The following is a 24,639-nucleotide window of genomic DNA, read 5'->3' as shown; positions in this document are numbered from 1 at the left end:
TGAAGAAAACAAAAATGCCTCAGATAATATGAATATACCTGCCAGTGTTCCAGATATTGGAGCTAGTAGTCAGTGACTTTAAAATAATGATTCATATGGTCAAAAGAGTAGAAAAAAAGATTGAGAGCTTCATTAGAGAAGCAGAATTTATAAAAAAAATTAAGATGAAATTCTAAAACTAAAAAATAATTGAATTTCAGAACTGCAATGAATGGGTTAATAGCAGATGAGTGCAGCAGAAGACAGGATTAATGAACTGGAAGATAATTTCCTAAAAAGTTTTGGAATAAAAACACTGAGTACAGAAGGAATAAAAAAAATTTCTAAAAGAGATATGTTTAGGGCGCCTGGGTGGCTTAGTCAGTTAAGCCTCTGCCTTTGGCTAATGTGATCCTGAGGTCCTGGGATTGAGTCCCACATTGGGTTACCTGCCCCATGAGGAGCCTGCTTCTCCCTCTGTCTCTGTCTCTCTTTGTGTCATGAATAAATAAATAAAATCTTTTAAAAAAAATAAAAGATATGTTTAGTTAAAATTTTTAACATGGGAATCCAAAACGAGATCATAGAGTAAAAACAATATATGTGAAGTGAAATGGCCACATATTACCAAAACTGGTAAAAGAAAATGCCAATTTAACAGATTCAAGAAATTATTTTAAGCTTAAGTAGGATAATTATTTTATTTATTATTTATTTATGATAGTCATACAGAGAGAGAGAGAGAGGCAGAGACATAGGCAGAGGGAGAAGCAGGCTCCATGCACCGGGAGCCCGACGTGGGATTTGATCCCAGGTCTCCAGGATCGCACCCTGGGCCAAAGGCAGGCGCCAAACCGCTGCGCCACCCAGGGATCCCCTAAGTAGGATAATTATTAAAACCATACATAGGAACACTGTTTTAAAACTGCTGAAAACAATAGATAAAGATAAAATTTTAAAAGTGAACAAAGAAAAGCAAGACACTTTACTTCCAAAGAAGGAATGGTAAGACTTAGGAATTTTAAGGAGGAAATCATGTACCTTAAATAGAAGTAGAGAAAAACTCCCCTGTAGAAGGCCAGCATAACCTTGAAACTAAATGTATCAAAATTGTTACAAGAAAAGTAAGATTCAAACCAGTTGCATGAATATAGATGCAAATTGGGAAATTGAATCTAGCAATACATAAAATAATACAACTGAGTGGATTTAATACAGGAATACAAAGGTGGTTTCTCATTTGAAACACATTATCTGATAAGGAGAAAAATCATATAATTTCTACTGATAATAAAATTCATCAGCTCATGATAATAGTAATAAAAGAGAACTTAATTTTGATAAAGTGTCTACAAAAAAAAAATCCAACAACAAAATAAATTATTGAAGTGTTTTCCCTCTGAAATCAGAAGGAAGTAAGAGTACTTACTGTTTCTATTGAACAGTGTACTGAAAGTTCTAATTAGTATGATAGGGAAAAAGAAGATAAGGATTGGAAAGGAAGAAATAAGAATTATCTACTGATAACATGATTATGTAGCTGTATATGTAGGTATCCAAATGAATATACAGACAGGTAAGCAAATGTAGGAGAATTTTTGGATGTAAGTTCAATATACAAAAATCAAGTGTATTTTTTATATACCAACAGTAAAATAGTATTATTTATTGAAAGATACCACAGATAATAGCATCAAAAAAGATAGCTTTCCAGGAATAAATCTAAAGGAAAGATATGCATAATATATGCATATATCTGTATATATGTATATACAATATATTTTGTACTGAAAAGTACAAAACGCTAAAAGAAAATAGAGAACATCTAGGTAAATTGAAGACTATGGATATGAAGACTCAATATTTATAAACATGTCAGTTCTTAAATTTACATATTCCAATTTCAATAATTAGTTACACTGCATAGTTATTTTGTACATTTTCTGTATATACATAAAAAGTTCAACCAAAAGACATTTCCCATTAAAAAAAAAAAAGACTTTTCCCATTAAAACATATACTTGTAAGATGTCAAGAGACCTGCAAATTTTACAGAATGAAGTAAACTTAGATACTATTAGTACTTTAGGGACCAATGATGATTTTAGCTATGATTTTTTTTTTACATTAAAATTTTTATTATCTTATTGAACTATACTTGGCATATAATATCCTATTGTTTTCAGGTATATATCATAGTGATTCAATATTTTTATGCATTTCAAAATGATTTCTATGATGTCTGATTACCATCAGCTATGATCTTTAGTCATGACTGCTAACTCTGTTTTGTTACATTTTTTGGTTATACGGATTAGATGAGATAGATTATTTGGGAAACCTTTAGTATGAAATCAGCTTAACTTTTATGTTGAAATATTTAATATCTTCTCACTTTAGTTAAATGAAGTAAGTGAAGAAAACAAGAAGATGGAGATTCAGGCTAAGAGAGTTCAAGCTCGCTTAGATAATTTACAGGTAAGAGCAGGCATGCTCTTTTGATGCAAGTGAATTTTAAATGATTACTTTTGGGTTTTCTTATCTTTAATTAAACAATTGTGTTTTAATTCATGGAAATGTATTGTTGCAGAGGAAGTATGAATTTTTGACAATACAGAGGTTGAAAGGAAATTCGCATGCTGCCAATGAAATGAAAAGTTTAAAACAAGAAAAAGTACCAGTCTCAAAAACTCACAAGGTATGATACAATAGAAAATTTCTCCAATAGAAAGCAGACATTTTTGCTTTGTTCTTGAATGTTTTTTTTTTTTTTTTTTTTTTTTTGCAAACATCATTTTGTGGTATGGAAGGATTCACCATAATAATTGCTTTACAGGAAATATTTGTATAATATTTCTAATATGCTTTTATTTACAAGAGCTAAACAAAGTATTCCAGCAGCGTTTCAGGTGCAGACCTTAAGCTTATTAAGAGCTTCATTATTCATTGTATTTGAAGATTCTACAAGCTTTCAATATTTTCTGTCTAGATTCCAATCCATGCCTGAATGGGCTTTGTTTATTTTTCCTAAGGATTTTTTTACTTTGAGGTATAATATACAGTAACATAATGCAGAGGTTGTTAAGTATATAGCTTAGTCAATTTTGAAAAATGCCAATACTCATGTAGCATACAACTAGATTTAGAACATTTCCATCATCCTAGAAAGTGCCCTTGTGTCTTTTTCAGTTCTTTCCTGTAAGAAGTAGCTGTTAATCCAGGTGGGTGGAGGGGACCACAGTGAAGCCATCAACACCAACCTGCACATCTTTTCTGAGGTTCCAAGTCCAAGGTCTGCCTTCTCTCTGGGCTTGGACCTATGATTTCTTGTACAAGTAGGGCTGGCTCTGGCCTGCCAGGCAACACATATGTAAATAGATTTTTTGTGGTTGTAAATGAAAATGTTTCACTATTCCCACCTTCACCTTTTTCCTGTCATACAACCTTCCATATTTATTAAAGGAGATGTTTTTATACTTAGTATCTAAAATGATTGAACTTATCATCTAAAGTTTCTGTTTGAAAAAAATAGGTTACGATTACCCCTGTTCAGAACAATCCTAAAATTTATATGGAACCAGGAAAAAACCCAAATAGCCAAAGGAATGTTGAGAATGAAAACCAAAGCTGGAGGCATCACAGTTCTGTACTTCAAGCTGTATTACAAAACTGTAATCATCAAGATAGTATGGTACTGGCATAAAAAACAGACACATAGATAAATGGAACAGAATAAACAACCCAGAAATGGACCCTCAACTCTATGGTTAACTAATCCTTGACAAAGCAGGAAAGAATATCCAATGGAAAAAGGACAGTCTCTTCAACAAATGGTGCTGGGAAAATTGGACAGCTACATGCAGAAAAATGAAACTATTTTTCTGTTACATGTAAAATATTGAATTATTAATGGGACCCTGTTAATTATAATGGGGACCTCAGCTCCTCTGAAGACAGAACTGTTAGGGTACAAGAGAGAGTTATTTAAAATCTTGTTTGATTGAGTTCCACGTCGGGCTCCCTGTGCATGGAGCCTGCTTCTCCCTCTGCCTGAGTCTCTGTCTCTGTCTCTCATGAATAAATAAATAAAATCTTAAAAAATAAATAAATAAAATCTTGTTTCTTTTTTTTTTTTTTTTTTTAAATTTTTATTTATTTATGATAGTCACAGAGAGAGAGAGAGGCAGAGACATAGGCAGAGGGAGAAGCAGGCTCCATGCACTGGGATGCATGGGATTCGATGTGGGATTCGATCCCGGGTCTCCAGGATCGCGCCCTGGGCCAAAGGCAGGCGCCAAACCGCTGCGCCACCCAGGGATCCCTAAAATCTTGTTTCTACTTTCAAATCTATTTCATTCAGAAATAAAGTTCCATTTTGTCTCATACATCTTCTATATTTTTAATTAATCAATCAATTAATTCATTTGCATCTCATACATTTTTCTCCCAGGAATTTCATTTTATTAAAATTCAGTTTGCGAGCGTATAGTATAATACCCACTTCTCATCTCGTGCGCCATCCTTAGTGCCCATCACCCAGTTACCCTATATCACCACCCACCTCCCCTTCTACAACCCTTTGCTCAGTTTCCTATTTAAGATGGGTTTTTCTTCTCTTCTCTCAGCCATCATTTAACATGTTTCTAAGGTTAATTGGAGGTATTTGATTTGGAATTTCCTTTGTTTAGGGAAGCTTTGTCATTCATTCCATATTTTAGTGACCTTCTTTTTAGGTAAATTATTCTATGTTCCCCAAATTTAAAGCTTGCTCTTGAAATTTTATGCGATTGTGAGTGGAAATAAATATTTGATTTAATTTTTTACATATAGGTACCACTTAATGCACAAGTTTATGAACTTTTAACTGTCTTCATGGACTGGATTTCAGATCATCACCTTAGTAAAATAAAAAGTGAAGAATCTGGAATGGATGGTGAAAAGCCACTACTCAAATTTGCTTCTCAGAGAAATGATATTCAAGAAAAGTGCATAAAGGTTTGTTTTTTGATTTGTTATATATGATTCATGGAGAATAAAACTGGAGAGCCTGCTGTATATGTTACAAGAGAAAAAAAATATTTAAAGTACTTTTCATAAAAAATTGACCATACTGGTAGTTATAAAATGATTCACTTCAGACTTAATTAAATTAATTCATACTTCTATTTTTCTTAGCATAATGGGAGTTTCTTTTTAAAAATAGAGACTAGAAGTTAAAAACTTAGTCTAAAAATGTCAAAATAGAGATACCTGGTTGGCACAGTGGTTGAGTCTCTGCCTTTAGCTCAGGTCGTAATCCTGAGGTCCTGGTAAGAGTCCTACATTGGGCTCCCCATGGGGAGCCTACCTCTACCTCTGCCTATGTCTCTGCCTCTCTCTCTGTGGGTCTTATGAATAAATACATACAATTTTTAAAAATATATAAAATAAATAAAAATGGCAAAATAATTGTTAGGCAAATGATTAGTGCTATGAATAATTCGTGATAACAATCATTTTAGGATTTCAATTCCACTAAAATAATTTTGTGGGTTTTTTTTGTCACGAAGGGATAAAAAGTCTATTTGCAAGAGGCTTCTCATTAACAAAAAGAAGTGATCATTTTCTTTCTTTTTTTTTTTTTAAGAAGTGATCATTTTCTTAAGTTACAGACATTAATTTCGATATTGGTACTCATGATTTCTCATTAGTCTATCTGGTCATTAGAGGTTGATGATTATATTCTATAAGAAATATATTAAAACTTTTTAGACTGAACATCTATAGTTGGTTTAATGTTTTCAGAAACAATTTCATAATTATTAGTTTCTTTCTTTTTTTTTTAAGATTTTATTTATTCATGAGAGACACAGAGAGAGAGAGCGAGAGAAGCAGAGACACAGGCAGAGGGAGAAGCAGGCGCCATGCAGGGAGCCCGATGTGGGTCTCCCTGGAGACCAGGGATCAAGCCCTGGGCTGAAGGCAGCGCTAAACGCTGAGCCCCCCGGGCTGCCCTAGAGTTTCATTTTAGAAAATTATTTCTAGTTTTCATCCTTACCTAGAATCTGTCTTCTAAATGCCTTTTCTGCTTGCTGGAAGGCTTGCTTCCTTCAAGAAATTCATATCCTAATCCCTGTATGTTATATTCTGTGGTAGAAATGAATTATGGTTGCTAATCAGATAACCTTCCATTAGAGATTGACCAGTATTGTCTGGGTGGGTTCAGTAATCATGTGAGCTTTTAACCAGAGGGGCAGAAAAGCAGGTCAGGGACTCAGCCCATGCTTGCTGGCTTTGTAGGTGGAGTAAAAGGGCCATGCCAAGTAATGCTTCAAGAAATTAGTTTTAGTTACATTTAAGTCTTTGCTTCATTTTTAGTTTTCAGGTTTTTTGTCTCTGGTACAAGATAAAAGTGTAGCTCATTTTTTACATGTGGATATCCAGTTTTCCCAGCACCATTTATTGAAGAGACTGTCTTTTTCCCTATTGAATGATATTGGTGTCTCTCATGAATGACGAAATCATTTCACAATCTCTATCCCATTGACCCGTATATCTCTATGTGAATACCATACTGTTTTGATTACTGTAGTTTTGCACCAAGTTTGAAATCAGGGAGTGTGAAACCTTCAGCTTTTTTCATTTTCAAGATCATTTTTTGTTGACTCTGCCTGGAGATTCTATATGAATTTTAGAATGAATAGTATTCTGTGGAATATAAAAGTTTTACATTTTTATGTAGTTAAACCCATATCCTTTCTTTTATTTTTACCATTGCATCAGTGTTAAAATAGACTTCTCTTGCCCCAACATTTGGAAAATATTTAACTTTGTATTTTTTTATGTTTCTAGGCTTTTTATTTATTTCATGGTTAACTTTGAAATATTTAATTCATCTGTGATATATTTTGGTATAAAGAGTGTAGTAGAGATCCATTTTCTTTTTTTTTTAATTTTAAAGATTTTATTTATTTATTCAGAGAGAGAGAGAGAGAGAGATTGAGGCAAAGACACAGGCAGAGGGAGGAGCAGGCTCCATGCAGTGAGCCCAATGTGGGATTCGATCGGACTCCAGGATCACGCCCTGAGCCAAAGGCAGGTGCTAAACTTTAGCTGAGCCACCCAGGGATTCCCCCATTTTTGTTTTGTTTTTTAAATGGTAAATTATCTTTGTGGAGTCACTCCTATTTCACCCATTGATATGAAATATATATGAAATATATATTATATAAGAAATGTATATATGAGGTGGGGTCTATTTCTGCAGTCACTACTCTGTTCCATTGATCTGTCTGTTCCTGTACTACTTACTACTGCAGTGTTCTGATTGATTCTGACTGTAATACATGATTATACATGAGTAGGGAAGTTTCTGGTTATTCTTTTGTTTGTTTGTTTCTGGTTATTCTTTTTTTTTTTTTTTAAGATTTTTTTATTTTATTTACTCATGAGAGATACAGAGAGAGAGAGAGAGGCAGAGACACAGGCAGAGGGAGAAGCAGGCTCCATGCAGGGAGCCTGATGCGGAACTCTATCCTGGATCTCCAGGATCACGCCGTGGGCTGCAGGCGGCGCTAAACCACTGCGCCCCCGGGGCTGCCATGTTTCTGGTTATTCTTACAAGAAATTTTTAATTGTCCAAAATGCTCATTTTAGCACAATTTTTTTTTGCAATCCATATTTTAAATATATTTCCAAAATAGATCAATTACTGATAATAAGAAAAAACAGAGGTTTAGTATCTTAGGCTCTGGTAAACTATGACGTTTATAGAAATGGATTAATTTATTCCCAAAATGCTTGATAAATCATCACTCCATTCTTTTCACTGGTGCACTTTTTCAGTTTTCTAACAACAAGATCCATCACAAAATCAATAAAAAAGTATGTTCTCTCTCTCTTTTTTTTTTTTAATTTTTTTTATTGGAGTTCAATTTGCCAACATATAGCACAACACCCAGTGCTCATCCCGCCAAGTGCCCTCCTCGTGCCCATCACCCAGTCATCCTAACCCCCCGCCTACCTCCGCTTCCACTACCCCTTGTTCATTTCCCAGAGTTAGGTGTCTCATGTTTTGTCACCCTCAGTGATATTTTCACTCATTTTCTCTCCTTTCCCTTTATTCCCTTTCACTAATTTTTATATTCCCCAAATGAATGAGACCATATAATGTTTGTCCTTTTCCGATTGACTTATTTCACTCAGCATAATGCCCTCCAGGTCCCTCCATGTCGAAGCAAATGGTGGGTATCTGTCGTTTCTAATGGCTGAGTAATATTCCATTGTATACATAAACCACATCTTCTTTATCCATTCATCTTTCGATGGACACCTGAGGCTTCTTCCACAGTTTGGCTATTGTGGACATTGCTGCTATAAACATCAGGGTGCAGGTGTACCGGTGTTTCACTGCATCTGTATCTTTGGGGTAAATCCCCAACAGTCATTTTAGCACAGTTTTTTTTTCAATTAATTAATTTATTTTTTATTGCAGATCAATTTGCCAACACATAGCATAACACCCAGTGCTCATCCCATCAAGTTTTAGCACAAGTTTTAGTCTTTTAAAAGACTTTTTTGTTGTTGTTGTTCCTGCATTTAATTTCTGGATTAAGAGTAGGTATCGTTATAATTATAATAAGTCTTTCCATTCCTCCTTTTATGTGGTTTTTCATGTTCTTAAATGAAGTCTGTAATTTTATACATGTGTATTTTGCATGTTTCCCTTTTTCATTTATTTTACTAGATTTGGAAAATTTTTTGATATTATGAATATGATTTTTTTCCATTCTCTACAAATGGATATTGGTGGTATTTGGAAGATAATTTTGCTTTTTACATTTTTATTGGACAATCCACTGAAATCAGTTCTGATAATTTTAAAAAATATTTTTCTTGTGTTTTCTAGTTAAGTGTTCACATTATTTAGAATTAGTGGAAATATTGTCTGCTTTTCACTGTTAAACATTTCATTCCATTTTCTTATCAGTTTCCCAAGTTGATAAATATAAAAGACAGAATCTTTCTATTGCTTTACATAATCCTTCCAGAATAAGGTAAATAACAGAGATGATAGTAGGTAGCATCCCTCCCTGTCTTGGCATGCCTTTAATGGCTCCACTTTTGAAGTGTTTCACAATAAAATATGATTAAAAAAAATCAGTGTTTTTTCTTATACAGAATTAGGCTCTATTAGGTAATAGTTCTCCAAATTCCTTTTTGTCTTTTTCCTCTTTTGTACTAAGCTGGAAGATCCTGAGATATGAGACATTATCTTAACTCCCTCTCCATGACCTCAATTTTCCTTTGTAGGTTTTAGGAGTCCTGCTCAAATAACGTTTTTGTGAATTGAACATTTATGGGAGATATCTGAAAATTCTTTTTTTTTTTTTTAAAGATTTTATTTATTTGTTCATGAGAGACACGGTATGGGGGGAGGCAGAAACACAGGCAGAGGGAGAAGCAGGCTCCATGCAGGGAACCCGATGTGGGACTCGATCCCGGGTCTCCAGGATCACACCCTGGGCTGAAGGTGGCGCTAAACTGCTGAGCCACCCGGGGTGCCCCTGAAAATTCTTTTTTGTGTATATTTAAAATAGATAATATAGTTGCTCAATGTCTTTATTAAGTATAATTAACATACAATGTTACTAGTTTTAGGTGTGCAGCCAATTAACCGAACAGTTCTATACATTACTCAGTGCTCATCATGATAATTGTAGTCACCCTCTATCACCATATGTAATTACAATATTATTGACTATATTCCTTGTACTGTATTTTCATCCCTGTGACTTACTTATTTTCTAACTGGAATTTTATACCACTTAATTCCTTTTATTTATTTCACCCATTTCCCAACCTTCCTCTTTTTCGGCAATCACCAGTTTGTCATCTGTATATAAGAGTGTCCATTCATTCATTCATTTGTTCAGTTGCTTGTTTTTTGGATTCCACATATAAATGAACTCATATAAATGAAATGGACCCCTGAGGGTCCATCCATGTTTTTGCAAATGGCAAGATCTCATTCTTTTTTATGGCTGAGTAATATTCCATTGTATATTAATATAACCATATGCTCTTTATTCATTCCTGTATTGATGGAACTTGGGTTGCTTCCATAGCTTGGTTATTATAAATAATGCTGCACTAAACATAGGGTGCACCTATCTTTTTGAGTACATGTCTTGTTTTCTTTGGGTAAACAGCTAGTATTGGAGTTACTAGATCATATGGTAATTCTATTTCTGATTTTTTGAGGAACTTCTATACTGTTTTCCATAGTGGTTGTACATCTATGTCAACAGTATATGAAGGTTCCCTTTTCTTCACACTTTTGCCAGCACTTATTTCTTGTCTTTGATAATAGCCATTCTGATAGGTGTGAGATAATACCTCATTGTGGTTTTGATTTGCATTTCCCTGATGATTAGTGAAGTTGAACATTTTTTTATGTACTTGCTGGCCATCAATATGTCTTCTTTGGAAAAAAATCTGTTCAGGTCCACTTCCCATTTTTAATCAGATTATTTGGGGCTTTTTGGTGTGTTGGGTTGTAGAAGTTCTTCGTATATTGTAGATATTAACCCCTTATTGGATATATTATTTACATGTCTTCCTTTCATTAGGATTGCCTTTTGTGCATGATTTTCCTTTTTTGTGCAAAAGCCTTTTATTTTGGTATAGTCCCAATAGTTTATTTTTGCTTTTGTTGCCTTTGCCTGAGGAGACATAGCTAGAGAAATGTTACTAAGGCTGATGACCAAGAGATTATTGCCATTGTGTTCTAGGAGTCTTATGGTTTCAGGTCTCACATTTAGGTCTTCAATCCATTTCGAGTTTATTTCTATGTATGATGTAAGGAAGTGGTCCAATTTCATTCCTTACATGTAGCTGTCCAGTTTTCCCAGTACTATTAATTGAAGGGACTGTCTTTTCCCCATTGTATATTCTTTTCTCTTTTTTTATAGATTAGTTGACTCCATAAGCGTGGGTTCTGGGCTCTCTATGCATGGATATGTGTCTGTTTTTGTGGCTCTATCATACTGTGTTTTTTTTTTTTTTAAGATTTTATTTATTTATTCATGAGAGACACACGGGTGGGGGGGCAGAGACACAGAAGGAGAAGCAGGTTCCATGCAGGGAGCCCCACATGGGACTCGATTCCGGGTCTTCAGGATCAGGCCCTGGGCTGAAGGTGGCGCTAAACCGCTGAGCCACCTGGGCTGCCCCTATCATACTGTTGTTAGTACTATAACTTGATAGTATGTCTCGAAATCTGGGATTGTGATACCTCCAGGTTTGTTCTTCTTTCTCAAGATTGTTTTTGCCATTTGGAGTCTTTTGTGGTTCCACACAAATTTTAGGATTATTTATTCTAGTTCTGTGAAAAGTGCTGTTGATATTTTGATGGGGATTACATTGAATGTTTAGATTGCTTTGGGTAAGTATGGACATTTTGACAGTATTTAATTCTAACAGTATATGAGCACAGAATATCTTCCCTTCCCATCTTCAGTTTCTTTCATCATTGTTTTATAGTTTTCAGAGTACAAGTCTTTAACCTTGGTTATTCCTAGGTATTTTATTCTTTTTGGTGCAATTGTAAATGGGATTGTTTTCTTAATGTCTCTTTCTACTTCTTCATTAATAATGAACTAATAAACTAAACTAATAGTTTATAGAAATGCAACTGATTTCTGTATTTTAATTTTGTATCCTGCAACTTTACTGAATTCATTTATCAGTTGTAATAGTTTTTGACAGAATCCTTAGTGACAATGTAACTTCTTCCCAGCTATTTTTTTTTTAAGATTTTATTTATTTATTCATGAGAGACATAGAAACAGAGGCAGAGGCAGAGAGAGAAGCAGGTTCCTTAGAGGGAGCCTGTTGGGGGTGGGCTCGATCCCTGGATCCTGGGATCATGACCAGAGCCAAAGGCAGCCGGCTGCTCAGCCACTAAACCACCCAGGTTCCCCTCTCCCTGACCAATTTGGATGCCTTTTATTTCTCCTTTGATTGTTGCAAGTTGCATTACTAGAACTATGGTGAATAAAAGTGGTTAGAGTGTACATCCTGGTCTTGTTCCTGATCTTAAAAAGCTCAGTTTTTCACACTGAGCATGTTAGCTTTGGATTTGTCATATGTTGCCTTTATTATGTTGAGGCATGTTCCTATAAACCTACTTTGTTGAGGTTTTATAATGAATGTATGCCATATTTTGTCAAATGCTATTTCTACTTCTGTGGAGATGATCATGTAGTTTTTATCCCTTCTTTTGTTAATGTGGTGTATCACATTGATTGGTTTGCAAATATTGAACCACCTTTGCATTCCTAGAATAAATCCTACTTAATTGTGGTTAACGATTTTTCTAATATATTGCTGAATTTGATTTGCTAGTATTTTGTTGATGTTACTTGCATCTATGTTCATGAAAGGTATTGGCCTGTTGTTTTCTTTTTATGTAGTGTTTCTTTGTGGAATGTTGTTGTTGTTCTTCTTCTTCTTTTTTGGAATAGTTTGAGAAGAATAGGAATTAACTTCTTAAAATGTTTGGTAAAATTCACCTGTGAAGGCATCTGGTCCTGGACTTTTGTTTGTTGGAAGTTTTTGATTACTGATTCAATTTCATTACTTGTAATCAGTCTGTTCAAATTTTCTATTTCTTCCTGACTCAGTTTTGGAAAGTTATATATTCTGGGAATTTATCCATTTCTCATAGGTTGTCCAGTTTGTTATTTTTAAAGATTATTTTAAAATCTTTTATTTTTTAAAGATTTTATTTATTTATTTATTCATGAGAGACACGGAGACAGGCAGAGACACAGGCAGAGGGAGAAGCAGAGGGAGCCCGACGTGGGACTCGATCCTGTGTCTCCAGGATCACACCCCGGGCTGCAGGCGGCGCTAAACCGCTGGGCCACTGGGTCCATCCGTTCCTTCCCATTTTTTATGCTAATAACTTGTTGAAGAGTCAAATTCAGTTGAGTATGTCACAGTGTTAATTTTTCTACATACGTTCTTTTGGTGTTATATAATTTGTATGACAGATACTTTATAGGTAATTCTGTGTATTTTATCGTGCCTACATATGTATAGTTGCATTTGAAAGATTCACTCTGAAAAAAATCACTGACCAACCTTCCTTCCTTCTTCTTCTTCTTCGTCCTCCTCCTTTTTTTTTGCCTATTTTGCCTAGGTTGGGGCTTGAACTTGCACAATCCCAAGGTCAAGGATCATTTTCTCTACTGACTCTTTACTAGTTTTAAATCTCATATTAAAATATAGGGTGGGGGGGAATTAAGTATACAAGATCTTACTGGAATTAAGAGAGTAGGTATTTACTAAATTCCTTTCACACACAGAAGTACAGTTTAGACATTTTCAACTTGACATGTCTGTAATTTTTCAATTTTCCTTGATATTTCATTCCAGAAAATGATTACTAAGACAGTAGGAAACCAATGCAGACCTTTAAGGAGAAAATAGTGTCAAGTTTATGCTTTTAAAAAGATCCCATTGGCTCTACATGGAGACAGGTTACATGGCACCAGAGCAGATGCTGGAGAACAGTTAGGAAACTCTGAAGTTGTTGAGGTGAAATGAGATTGTGTTTTGGAATTAAAAGTAAACTGGGAGGTAACACAGATGAGACTTGGTAAGGCATCTAATATATCAGTTGGTGTGACCGTTTTGACTCCCGGGTTTCTGGCTTTTGCAACTCGATGAATGTAAGTAGTATTTATTCAAAATAGGAAATGTTGGAGTGCATCTCGGTTTGAGCCTCCTTAATCTGATACATTCTGCAAAAGCTGAGTTTGAGATACCAAAGTGGGTGTTTCTGGTAGGTTTTGATATAAGGGACCAGAGCTCAGCAGAGAGAGAGGTCATGCTAGATATGTCATTAGTCTGTATGGGCTAATACCGAATTTGAGGAACCCCTACGTTTAATGATCAGGCAAGTGATGGTGGACCAGCCCAGGAGACTGATAGTGCCTAGAGCAGTAGAAGGAAAACTAGGAGAAATTGGTGTCACAAAAGCCAAAGAGTATTTCTTTTCTTTCTAAAAAAAAATTTATTTAAATTCAGTTAGCCAACATATAGTACATCATTAGTTTCAGATATAGTGTTCATAATTTGTCAGTTCTATATAACACCCAGTACTTATCACATCACATGTGGGCCTATTTAATGCCCATCACCCAATTACCCCCATCACCTTACCCACCTCCCCTCCAGCAACCCTCCGTTTGTTTCCTATAGATAAGAGTCTTGCATGGTTTTTCTCATTCTCTGATTACTTCTTCAGTTTTCCCTCTCTTACCCTATGATCCTCTGCGCTTTTTCTTATATTCCACATGTGAGTGAAACTATATGATGATTCTCTTTCTCAGTTTGACTTATTTTGCTCAGCATAATACCCTCCAGTTCCATCCAAGTTGATGTAAATGGTAAGCAGAGTAATTTTCCATTGTATATGTATATCACATCTTCTTTATCCATTCATCTCTTGATGGACATCTCGGCTTTTTCCACAGTTTGGCTATCATGGACATTGCTGCTACGAACATTGGGACGCAGGTACCCCTTCAGATCATAACATTAATATTTTGGGGGTAAATACCTAGTAGTACAATTAGGAGGTGGAAAAGTAGCTCTATTTTTAATTTTTTTGAGGAACCTACACTCTGTTTTCCAGAGTGGCTGTATCAGCTTGCATTCCCACGATCAGTGCTAGAGGGTTCCGCTTTCTCCACATCCTCTCCAACATTTGTTGTTTCATGTCTTGTTCATTTTAGCCATTTTGACTGGTGTGAGGTGGTATTTCATTGTGGTTTTGATTTGTATTTCCCTGATGCCAAGTGATGTGGAACATTTTCTCATGTGTCTGTTGGCCATTTGTATACCTTCTTTGGAGAAATGTCTGTTCATGTCTTCTGCCCATTTCTTGATTGGATTATTTATGTTTTGGGTGTTGAGTCTGATAAGTTCTTTCTAGATCTTGGTTACTAACTTTTTATCTGATGTGTCATTTGCAAATATCTTCTCCCATTCTGTAGGTTGTCTTTTAGCTTTTTGGACGGTTTTCTTTACTGGGTAAGGCTTTTTATGATTTATTTATTTATTTTTATTTTTATTTTTTTAAAGATTTTATTTACTCATGAGAGATACAGAGCGAGAGAGAGAGGCAGAGACACAGGCAGAGATAGAAGCAGGCTCCATGCAGGGAGCCTGACGTGGGACTCGATCCTCGGTCTCCAAGATCACGCCCTGGGCTGCAGGTGGCACTAAACCGCTGCACCACCAGGGCTGCCCCTGGGCTTTTTATTTTGATGAAGTCCCGGTAGTTCATTTTTGCCTTTGTTTCCCTTGCCCCTGGGGATGTGTCTAGCACAAGTTGCTGAGGCTGAGGTCAAAGGGGTTGCTTCCTGTGTTCTCCTCTAGGATTTTGATGGATTCCTATGTTACCTTTAGGTCTTTCATCCATTTTGAGTTTATCTTAGTATATAGATGTAAGAAAGTAGTCTAGTTTCATTCTTCTGCATGTGGCTGTCCAGTTTTCCCAGCACCATTTATTGAATAGACTGTCCTTTTTCCAGTGGATAGTCTTTCCTGCTTTGTCAAAGATTAGCTAACCATAGAGTTGAGTGCCCATTTCTGGGTTCTCAATTCTGTTCCATTGATCCATGTGTCTGTTTTAGTGCCAGTACCATACAGTCTTGATCACAGCTTTGTAATACAGCTTGAAACCTGGAATTGTGATGCCCCAGCTTTGGTTTTATTTTTCAACATTCCTCTGGCTATTTGGGGTCTTTTCTGATTCTATACAAGTCTTAGGATTATTTGTTCCAGCTCTATGAAAAATGTCAATGATATTTCGATAGGGATCGCATCAAATGTGTAGATTGCTCTGTGTATCATAGACATTTTAATAATATTTATTCTTCCTGTCCATGGGCATTGAATGTTTTTCCATTTCTTTGTGTTTCCTTTAGTTTCTTTCATAAGTGCTCTTTAGTTTTTAGAGTACAGATCTTTTACCTCTCTGGTTATTCCTAGGTATCTTACGGTTTTTGGTGCAACTGTAAATGGGATCGATTCCTTAATTTCTTTCTTCTGTCTCATTGTCAGTGTATAGAAATGCAACTGGTTTCTGTGTGTTGATTTTATATCCTGTCACTTTGCTGAATTGCTGAAAGAGTTCTCACAATTTTGGGGTGGAGTCTTTTGGGTTTTCCACATAGAGTACCGTGTCATCTGTGAAGACTGAGAGTTTGACTTCTGTGTCAATTTGAGTGCCTTTTATTTCTTTTTGTTGTCTGATTGCTGAGGCTAGGACTTCCAGTACTGTGTTGAGCAATAGTGGTGATAATGGACATCCCTGTCATGTTCCTGATCTTAGGGGAAAAGCTCTGTTTTTCCCCATTGAGAATGGTATTTGCTGTGGGCTTTTTGTAGATGGCTTTTATGATATTGAGGTATCTTCTGTCTATCCCTAAACTGTGAAGAGTTTTAATCAAGAAAAGATGCTGTATTTTTTTTAAATGCTTTTTCTGCATTATTTGAGAGGATCATGTGTTTCTTTTCTTTATAATGTGATCTCTCATGTTTATTGATTGGTGAATGTTGAACCACCCTTGCAGCCCAGGAATAAATCCCAATTGGTTGTGGTGAATAATCCTTTTAATGTACTGTTGGATCCTGTTGGCTAATATGTTGGTGAGAATTTTTGCATCCATGTTCATCAGGGATATTGGTCTGTAATTCTCCTTTTTGGTGGGGTCTTTTTTTTTTTTTTGAAGATTTTATTTATTTATTCATGAGAGACACAGAGAGAGAGGCAGAGACACAGGCAGAGGGAAAAGCAGGCCCTATGCAGGGAGCCCGATGTGAGACTTGATCCCGGAACTCCCAAGATCATGCCCCGGGCCAAAGGCAGGTGCACTAAAACGCTGAGCCACCCAGGGGTCCCCTTCGGTGGGGTCTTTATCTGGTTTGGGGATCAAGGTATTGCTGGCCTCGTAGAAAGAATTTGGAAGTTTTCCTTCCATTTCTATTTTTTTAAAACAGCTTCAGAAGAATAGGTATTATTTCTTCTTTTTAAATGTTTGGTAGAATTCTCCTGGGAAGCCATTTGTTTTGGGAAGTTTTTGAGGACTACTTCAGTTTCCTTGCTGGTTATGGGTCTGTTCAGGTTTTCTCTTTCTTCCTCTTTCAGTTTTGGTAGTTTTTAAGTTTCTAGGAATGCATCTGTTTTCTTCCAGAATTCCTAATTTGTTGGAACATAGTTGCTCATATATGTTCGTAATATCATTTGTATCTCCTTTGTGTTGGTTGTGATCTCTCCTCTCTTTCATGATTTTATTAATTTGAGTCTTTACTCTCTCTCTCTCTCTCTCTCTCTCTTTTTTTTTTTGCTAAGTCTAGCTGGGGGTTTATTGATCTATTAATTCAAAGAATCAGCTTTTAGTTCTGATCTGTTCTACTATTCTGGTTTCTATTTCATTGATTTCTGCTCTGATATTTATTATTTCTCTTTTCGTGCTTGGCTTAGACTTTGCTCTTCTTTCTCCAGCTCCTTTAAGTGCAAGGTTAGGCTGTGTTGGGATTATTCTAATTTTTTGAGAGAGGCTTGTATGCAATGTACTTCCTTTTTAGGACCACCTTTCCTGTATCTCAGAGGTTTCATACAGTTGTGTTTTCATTTTCATTAGTTTGCATGAATTTTTAAGATTCTTCTTTAATTTCCTGGTTGACCCACTCATTCTTTAATAGGATACTCTTTAACCTCCAAGTATTTGAGTTCCTTCCAAATTTCCTCTTGTGTTTGAGTTCACGTTTCAAAGTGTTGTGGTCTGAAAATATGCAGAGAATGAGCCCAGTCTTTTGGTACTGAGACTGGATTTATGACCCAGTATGTGATCTCTTCTGGCGAAATTTCCATTTGCACTCGAGAAGAATGTGTATTCTGTTGCTTTAGGGCAGAATGTTCTGTATATATCTGTGAAGTCCATGTGGTCCAGTGTGTCATTCAGTGTCCTTGTTTCCTTGTCGATCTCCTGCTTGGATTATCTGTCCATTGCTGTGAGTGGGGTGTTGAAGTCCCCTACTATTATTGTGTTATTATTAATGTTTCTTTAATTTGGTTATTAATTGGTTGATATAATTGGCTGCTCCCATATTAGGAGCATAAATATTTAAAATTGTTAGATCTTCTTGTTAGGTATACCATTTAAGTATGATATAGTGCTCCTCTGCATCTCTTCCTACAGTCTTTGGTTTAAAGTCTGATTAGTTTGATAATGAGGATTGTTACCCCAGCTTTCTTTTGAGGGCTTTTAGCGTGGGAAATGGTTCTCCACCCCCTCACTTTCAATCTGTAGGTGTCCTTAGGTCTAAAATGAGTCTCTTATAGATAGCATATGGATGGGTCTTGCTTTTTCATCCAATCTGATACCCTGTGTCTTTTGAGTGGGGCATTTAGCCTATTTACATCCAGAGTAACTATTGAAAGATATGGATTTAGTGCCGTTTTATTACCTATAAAGTCCCTGTTTCTGTAGATTGTGTTTGTTTCTTTCTGGTTTATGTTACTCTTAGGCTCTCTCTTTGCTTACAGTATCTCCCTTAGTATTCTTTGCAGGGCTGGCTTGGTGGTGACATATTCTTTCAGTTTCTGTCTGTCCTGGAAGCTCTTTATCTCTCTTTCCAAACGAATGAGGCTTGCTGGATAAAGTATTCTTGGCTGCATGTTTTTCTCATTTAGTACCCTGACTATATCATGCTGGCCCTTTCTGACCTGCCAGGTCTTTATGGGTAGATCTGAAGCCAGTGTAGTGTTCCTATGCCTCGAGGCTAAGGACTTCTTGTATTGAGCTGCATTCCGGACTTTTTCTTTATCCCTGAAATTTTCAGTCTTCACTATTATACCTCTCTACCTTTTGGGCATGAATGCCTATTTCCTTTCCCAGATTAGGAAAGTTCTAAGCTATGATTTGCTCAAATATACTTTCTGGTCCTCTCTCTCTCTTTCCTCTCCCTCAGGGATTCCAATAGTACCAATATTTTTAAGTTGTGTGGCATCTTTGATTTCTCGAAGCCTGCCCTCATAGTCCATTCGTTGTTTTTCTCTCTTTTCCTCAGCTTCCTTCCTTTCCATCAACTTGTCTTCTATGTCATTTACTCTCTCTGCTGCCTCATTTACCCTAGCTGTTAGAGCATCCAATTTAGACTGCATGTCAGAGCATTAGATCTCATTTCTGTACTAGTAGCTTCTCTAGAGTCTTTCATGCTTTTTTTAGGCCCAGCTAGTAACTTTATAATTGTTATCTGGAATTCCATCTTTGACATTTTACTTATATCTGTGGCAAAGAGTATTACCTCTAGTTCTTTCTTTGGTTGCGAATTCCTCCTTCTAGTTATTTTGCCCAGAGAAGAGAAGATGAATGAGTGAGTACTTTCAAAAATTTCAACCACAACCCAAGTAAGATACACACTAGACAAATCCAAAGAGATTAGAAACCAGAAAAGAAGAAGAAAAAGAAAAAAAAAATTTAAAAAAGGAAGAAAAATAAAGGGGAATGAAATAAAAGACTATAATCTCACAGGATGGACAAAACAGGGTGATCCAGTTGGTCCTGAGTGTATTTTGGTCTGTGTATTAGGAGATGCTAAATCCCAAATTGTAAAGAATGTAAAATTTATATATGTGTATATATATATATACAAAAATAAAATTGAATAGAGTGAAAGGAAGCCAAAAATGAAGAGTATACATATGAAATGTAAATATAAAAAAATAAGTTAAAAAATATTTTAAAATCAAAGGTTGATAAAATAAGAAACTAGTTGAAAAGGGAAAAGAGAAAAAAAAGAAATGGAAAATTTTAGACTGAAAAATAAATGAATCATGAGGAAAAATCTTGAATTCTATATACTATTTCCCCTCTCTCACTCTGAGTTTTACAGTCCCTATGTGGTCTATAAATTTGCAGTTCACTGTTCTTCCAGCTTGTCTTTCTTCCAGCAGGAGGGGTCTGCTATGCTGATTCTCAGGTTTCTGTACCTTGGCAGAGTTGTACTGGGCCCCTCATTACACTGAGGGGCAGAGCTCAGTGTAAGCTGTTTTTGGTTGCTCTATGTGGCTTTTGTTCTCTGAAGACTTTCTGTGCCTCTTTAGAGGATCAAAACAAAAATGGCCATGCTGGATCTCTAGCCCCAGAGCCTTTTGAAAGATCAAAAGATCGTGGTCCATTCTCTGCATTAAACCCTCAGGAATAAATGGTCTTCACGTTTATGTCTGCCAAACTCTACAGACTCCTGCGGTGGGATTCTCCCAGGGGAAGGTGGAGAGTCACTGATTTGTGCGTTTTGCAGGGCCCTGGCTTAGAGAGTGATCCGCCCAATCCTGCATGAACCTGCTCCACTCCTCCCAGGGGAAGGCAGAAGGTCGCCTATTACTGTCCTTTACAGACCCCCACCCTGAGAGCTGATCTGCCCCTTCTGGGGTAAGGAGAGGATTGCTGCTTTGCTGTTTTTTACAGGGCTCTGGCACTGAGAGCTCTCCCCTTGGTGGTGTGCACAGCCACCCGGACCCTCCCAGGGGAATGTGGAGGGTTCCTGTGTTCCTGTCCTTTGTAGGGTCCCCATGTAGCAAACCATCACTTGATTAGTCTGTGGCTCATGTTTTATGGCAAACTGAGCTGAGAGCCCTCTCCTGGGCTCCCTGACTATAATGTTTCTCCGCTCCAATGCTTGGGAGCTCTACCAGCTCAGGCACCCCCATTCTTTCTGTGACTCCAGGGATCCTGAGAACATACTTTCTTGCCTAGAATTCTGCCCCATTTCACCACCTGAGCACCTTTCAAGTAGGGATGTCTCTCACTGGAGCGGGTTTCTAAGAGTTCCGATTTTGCCCTTCGGAGCTATATCACTTTCTGGTATCTGGCTTAAGAGGCTCCCTCCCACTCACTGTTTATCTTCTGACATATCCCCTCAGAATCACTTCTCTGCGTGTCCTACCTTGCAAAAACTATGAGTAGAGCTCCAGATATTTTCTTAAATCTCAAGTTGAATTCATGGGTATTCAGAATGATTTGATATCTAGCTAAATTCAGGGACCAGATAAAATGAGGTTCCCTACTCTTCGGCCATCTTGCCTCCCCCACCACCAATGAGTATTTCAAAACGAGGTGGTCAGTAGTCCCTAGATGGTACTATGAAAGGTCATATATGTCCTTCCAAACTCATACATTTATTTCCATATTTATTGATCATATCTGTGATCTAATTACATATGATTTTGTATCCTAACTTTTATTATTTTCACTTAATTTAACATAAATATTTTTCTTGTTCATAATCTTTAGTTCCCTGAGTGGCTGTACACTTGACTTTAACCATTTCCGTGTTGCTAGGTGATTAAGTTACCTCTGCATTTTTATTCTTTTTTTTTTTTTTTTTTTGCATTTTTATTCTTACAAGCAGTGTAATAATACCGTACTTTTGGAGGGTTGTATTTTAGGTGTTTTTCTTAGGTAATATACCAGAAGTAGGATTATTCAATCAAAGGCTTAGAATATCTCTATGGTCTTGAAGTCCTATAGCAAAGTAACATATTTTTGAAGCAGTGTTCATAGACATCTTTTTTAAACATCTTATTATTTTTACAAATTGACTTTAATGAAGATATTTATTTATGCAAGGCAGATATATTAAGAGGAAAGTATTACAGCAACTGCTAAAATTTTACTGCTATTATTTTTATTTTTTGTTTTTTATTCATTTTAGAGAGAGAGCAGGTGTGCATACACGTGTGTGAGTGAGGGTGAGTGTGGCAGGGAGGGGTCAGGTGAGGGGAGGAGAGAATCTCAAGCAGACTCTGCACAGAGTTCCACATGGGGCCCAGTCTCACAAACCTGAGATCATAACCAGAGCCGAAACCAAGAATCAGAGGCTTAACCTTCTGAGCCACCCAGGTGCCTCTACTGTTAATATTTTTTTTTTTTTTACTGTTAATATTTTAAAAAAACATTCTTTCATATATCTCTTTTTCAATATAAATTCATATAGGTATTTTATATAAACGGGACCCAGTTATACTTGCTCTTTTGTAATCTGCTTTTATCATCTAAATACAGGTTCTATTATCATTTTAATGGTTATATATTTATTATAAATTTATTTAATCATTTAAAGTCCAGAGAATATGTTTATATAGGTTCATCTCCTTAAAATCTTAGATGTGCTACTAGTGGGTTAAAGGATGTGCATATTTAAAATTTCAAACATGTATTTCTATATTGTGTTGCACGTGGTTCCAAAGTGAGGTTTTTTTTTGTTACAGAATTTTATTCTTTTGAAAAAGGAAATGTTAGGGAAATCATGGTAATTGATTTTTGCCATCTAACATTACTGTGCATTTATAACTTCCATTATTTTATCTTTAGCTTTTGCCTCTGATGACAGAGCAGCTACAGTGGATGCCATTTGTGAATACCAAACTTCATGAGCCTTTTGTGAAATTTATATATTGGTCTCTAAGACAGCTGGATGCGGCAGCACAGGTAATTGATTAATAGGAGTCTCTTTAAGTGATACTCTGTTCAGTATTATTTCTCTTGATCTTGTTCTTTTACAGATTTCTTTGGTTTATATTTCGGGACTTTTGCCTTCTTCGTTTTATTCACTATTATCTTGTCTTTTATAAATACTGTTTCTCAGTGCTATAGGTTTTATTTAATATGTAACATTTTTTAAGTTTGAAAATTGGAGTACTTAGTAAATATCACTCTGTTAGGTTGTTAAAACCACTGTCCCCTTCCCCCATTATTTAACTTATAACTTTTCATATTTTACTGAAGGTAATAGAAATTAAAGATTTCTTGTGTTAATGCCAGCAAATGCACACTAGGTAAATTGGACAGTGATTTTTACAGTAGCCTAATCAAAGCAGAAAAATTATTCCAGTATCTATAAAATGAATCATACATGTTACCTATTTATATAAGGTTCATTCAATTTAAATTATGTCATATGTATGTAATCATTTGTGCTATTAGCTGTAGTAATTTTGTAAAATTTTATTTCCCTAGTTAATATTGGTAAACACTGTTATAGCTTTCATTTACTTAAAGGAGAAATGCAAATTTGTACTTGGGTAGTGTAATCTTGGTCCTGTGGAATTTAAGAAGCACACAGCTAAACCACTTAGTGTAGTACTGATGATCAAGTAGTGTTAATTGATTATAATTATATATAAATCATAGTAATAACACGGATTATTATATAGTATGATTATTAAACTTAAGGAGAAATAACTTTCCTTGGGTAGTATTTCAAATATTTTGCCTCTGTGGTGCATAAGTAGGCAATGTGAGCAGGTATGCACATGGACATGTGCCCCCCACCCACAGAAAATCATTTTTAATTTATTGGTCTTAACTACATGTCTTACTAAACAAAGTTGTATGGATTATCAGATCTTGTATTGTTGCTATCTTCTTTTTACAATTTCATTTTGCTGTTTGTATAATGGTTTCTAAAAATGGTTGACTGAATGCTTGTCTCAGCCACAAAAGGCTGTGCTCAGCAATCAAGTGAAATTTTCTTTTATCTTCTTTCCAAATATTCTTTTCATTTTCCTTCAGATAATTTATAGTTTATTTTTATCCACAAATATATACTCTGCATGTACTTTATGTGCTATTATAGACAGTACTACCAGTGTGCTTCTACATTTCTAGTAGAAAGTAGCATTCTTGCCACTGTCCTGTTTGTTTATTCAACATTTATTGAAGGATTTCTAATATTTTAGTTGTAACAATTGTCTGATTGCATGTACTTTTTAAAATTAAGCTATTTATTTTGAGATAATTGTAGATTCACTTGTAGTAATAAGAACTAATACAAAAAAAATCACTTGTGTCCCTAACCCACTTTCCCCCAGTGATAACATCTTGTGAAACTAGTACAATATCACAACCACAGTGTTGACATTGATATAGGCAAATGATTGTTCAGTCATCATACTGATTCCTCATGTTGCTTGTTTTTTAATATATACAGACTTTTATTTTTTATTTTTATTTTTATTTTTATTTTTTTTATTTTTATTTTTTAAAGAGATGAGACTGCTTTCTATTTTTTTTTTAAAGATTTTATTTATTTATTCATAGACACAGAGAGAGAGAGGCAGAGACACAGACAGAGGGAGAAGCAGGCTCCGTGCAGGGAGCCCGATGTGGGACTCGATCCCAGGTCTCCAGGATCACACCCTAGGCTGCAGGCGGCGCCAAACCGCTGCGCCACCAGGGCTACCCAGACTTTTATTTTTTAGAACAAACTTCGGTTCACAACAAAATTGAACAGAGATTTCCTGTATATTCCCAGACCCCGCTTAAATACTGTCTCCCACACTGTCAGCTTCCTGCACCAGAATTTGTTAAAATTGTTACAGTGTGTTAAAACTGATGACCCCACATTGATATGTCATTTCACCCCAAGCCCATAATTTACATACATTAGTTACCATTCCTGGTGTTTTACATTCTATGAGTTTGACAAAAATATAATGGTATGTAACCACCAGTATGGTATCATACAGAATAATTTGTTACTAAAAATAGTTTGCCCTAAAAACCTTGTGTGGTCTGCCTAGTCTTGTTTCTCTGA

General features: G+C 35.8%; 1 protein-coding gene across 8 annotated transcripts in view; it reads left to right on the top strand.

Annotated features, from left to right (window-relative positions):
- The window catches only part of CCDC138 (coiled-coil domain containing 138), a 99,048-nt gene that overhangs the window by 33,697 nt on the left and 40,712 nt on the right, over positions 1-24,639 (top strand). For all 8 annotated transcript variants that reach the window (XM_072742876.1, XM_026010901.2, XM_072742877.1 and 5 more), the window contains 4 exons: positions 2,380-2,457; positions 2,570-2,677; positions 4,810-4,974; positions 22,416-22,532. In XM_072742876.1, the coding sequence (XP_072598977.1) occupies positions 2,380-2,457; positions 2,570-2,677; positions 4,810-4,974; positions 22,416-22,532 (468 nt within the window). The remainder of the gene's footprint in view (positions 1-2,379; positions 2,458-2,569; positions 2,678-4,809; positions 4,975-22,415; positions 22,533-24,639) is intronic.

The sequence above is a fragment of the Vulpes vulpes genome, chromosome 16 (genome assembly GCF_048418805.1).
Source record: "Vulpes vulpes isolate BD-2025 chromosome 16, VulVul3, whole genome shotgun sequence".
In the NCBI taxonomy this organism is placed as follows: domain Eukaryota; kingdom Metazoa; phylum Chordata; class Mammalia; order Carnivora; family Canidae; genus Vulpes; species Vulpes vulpes.
This window is presented reverse-complemented; position numbering and strand designations above follow the sequence as displayed.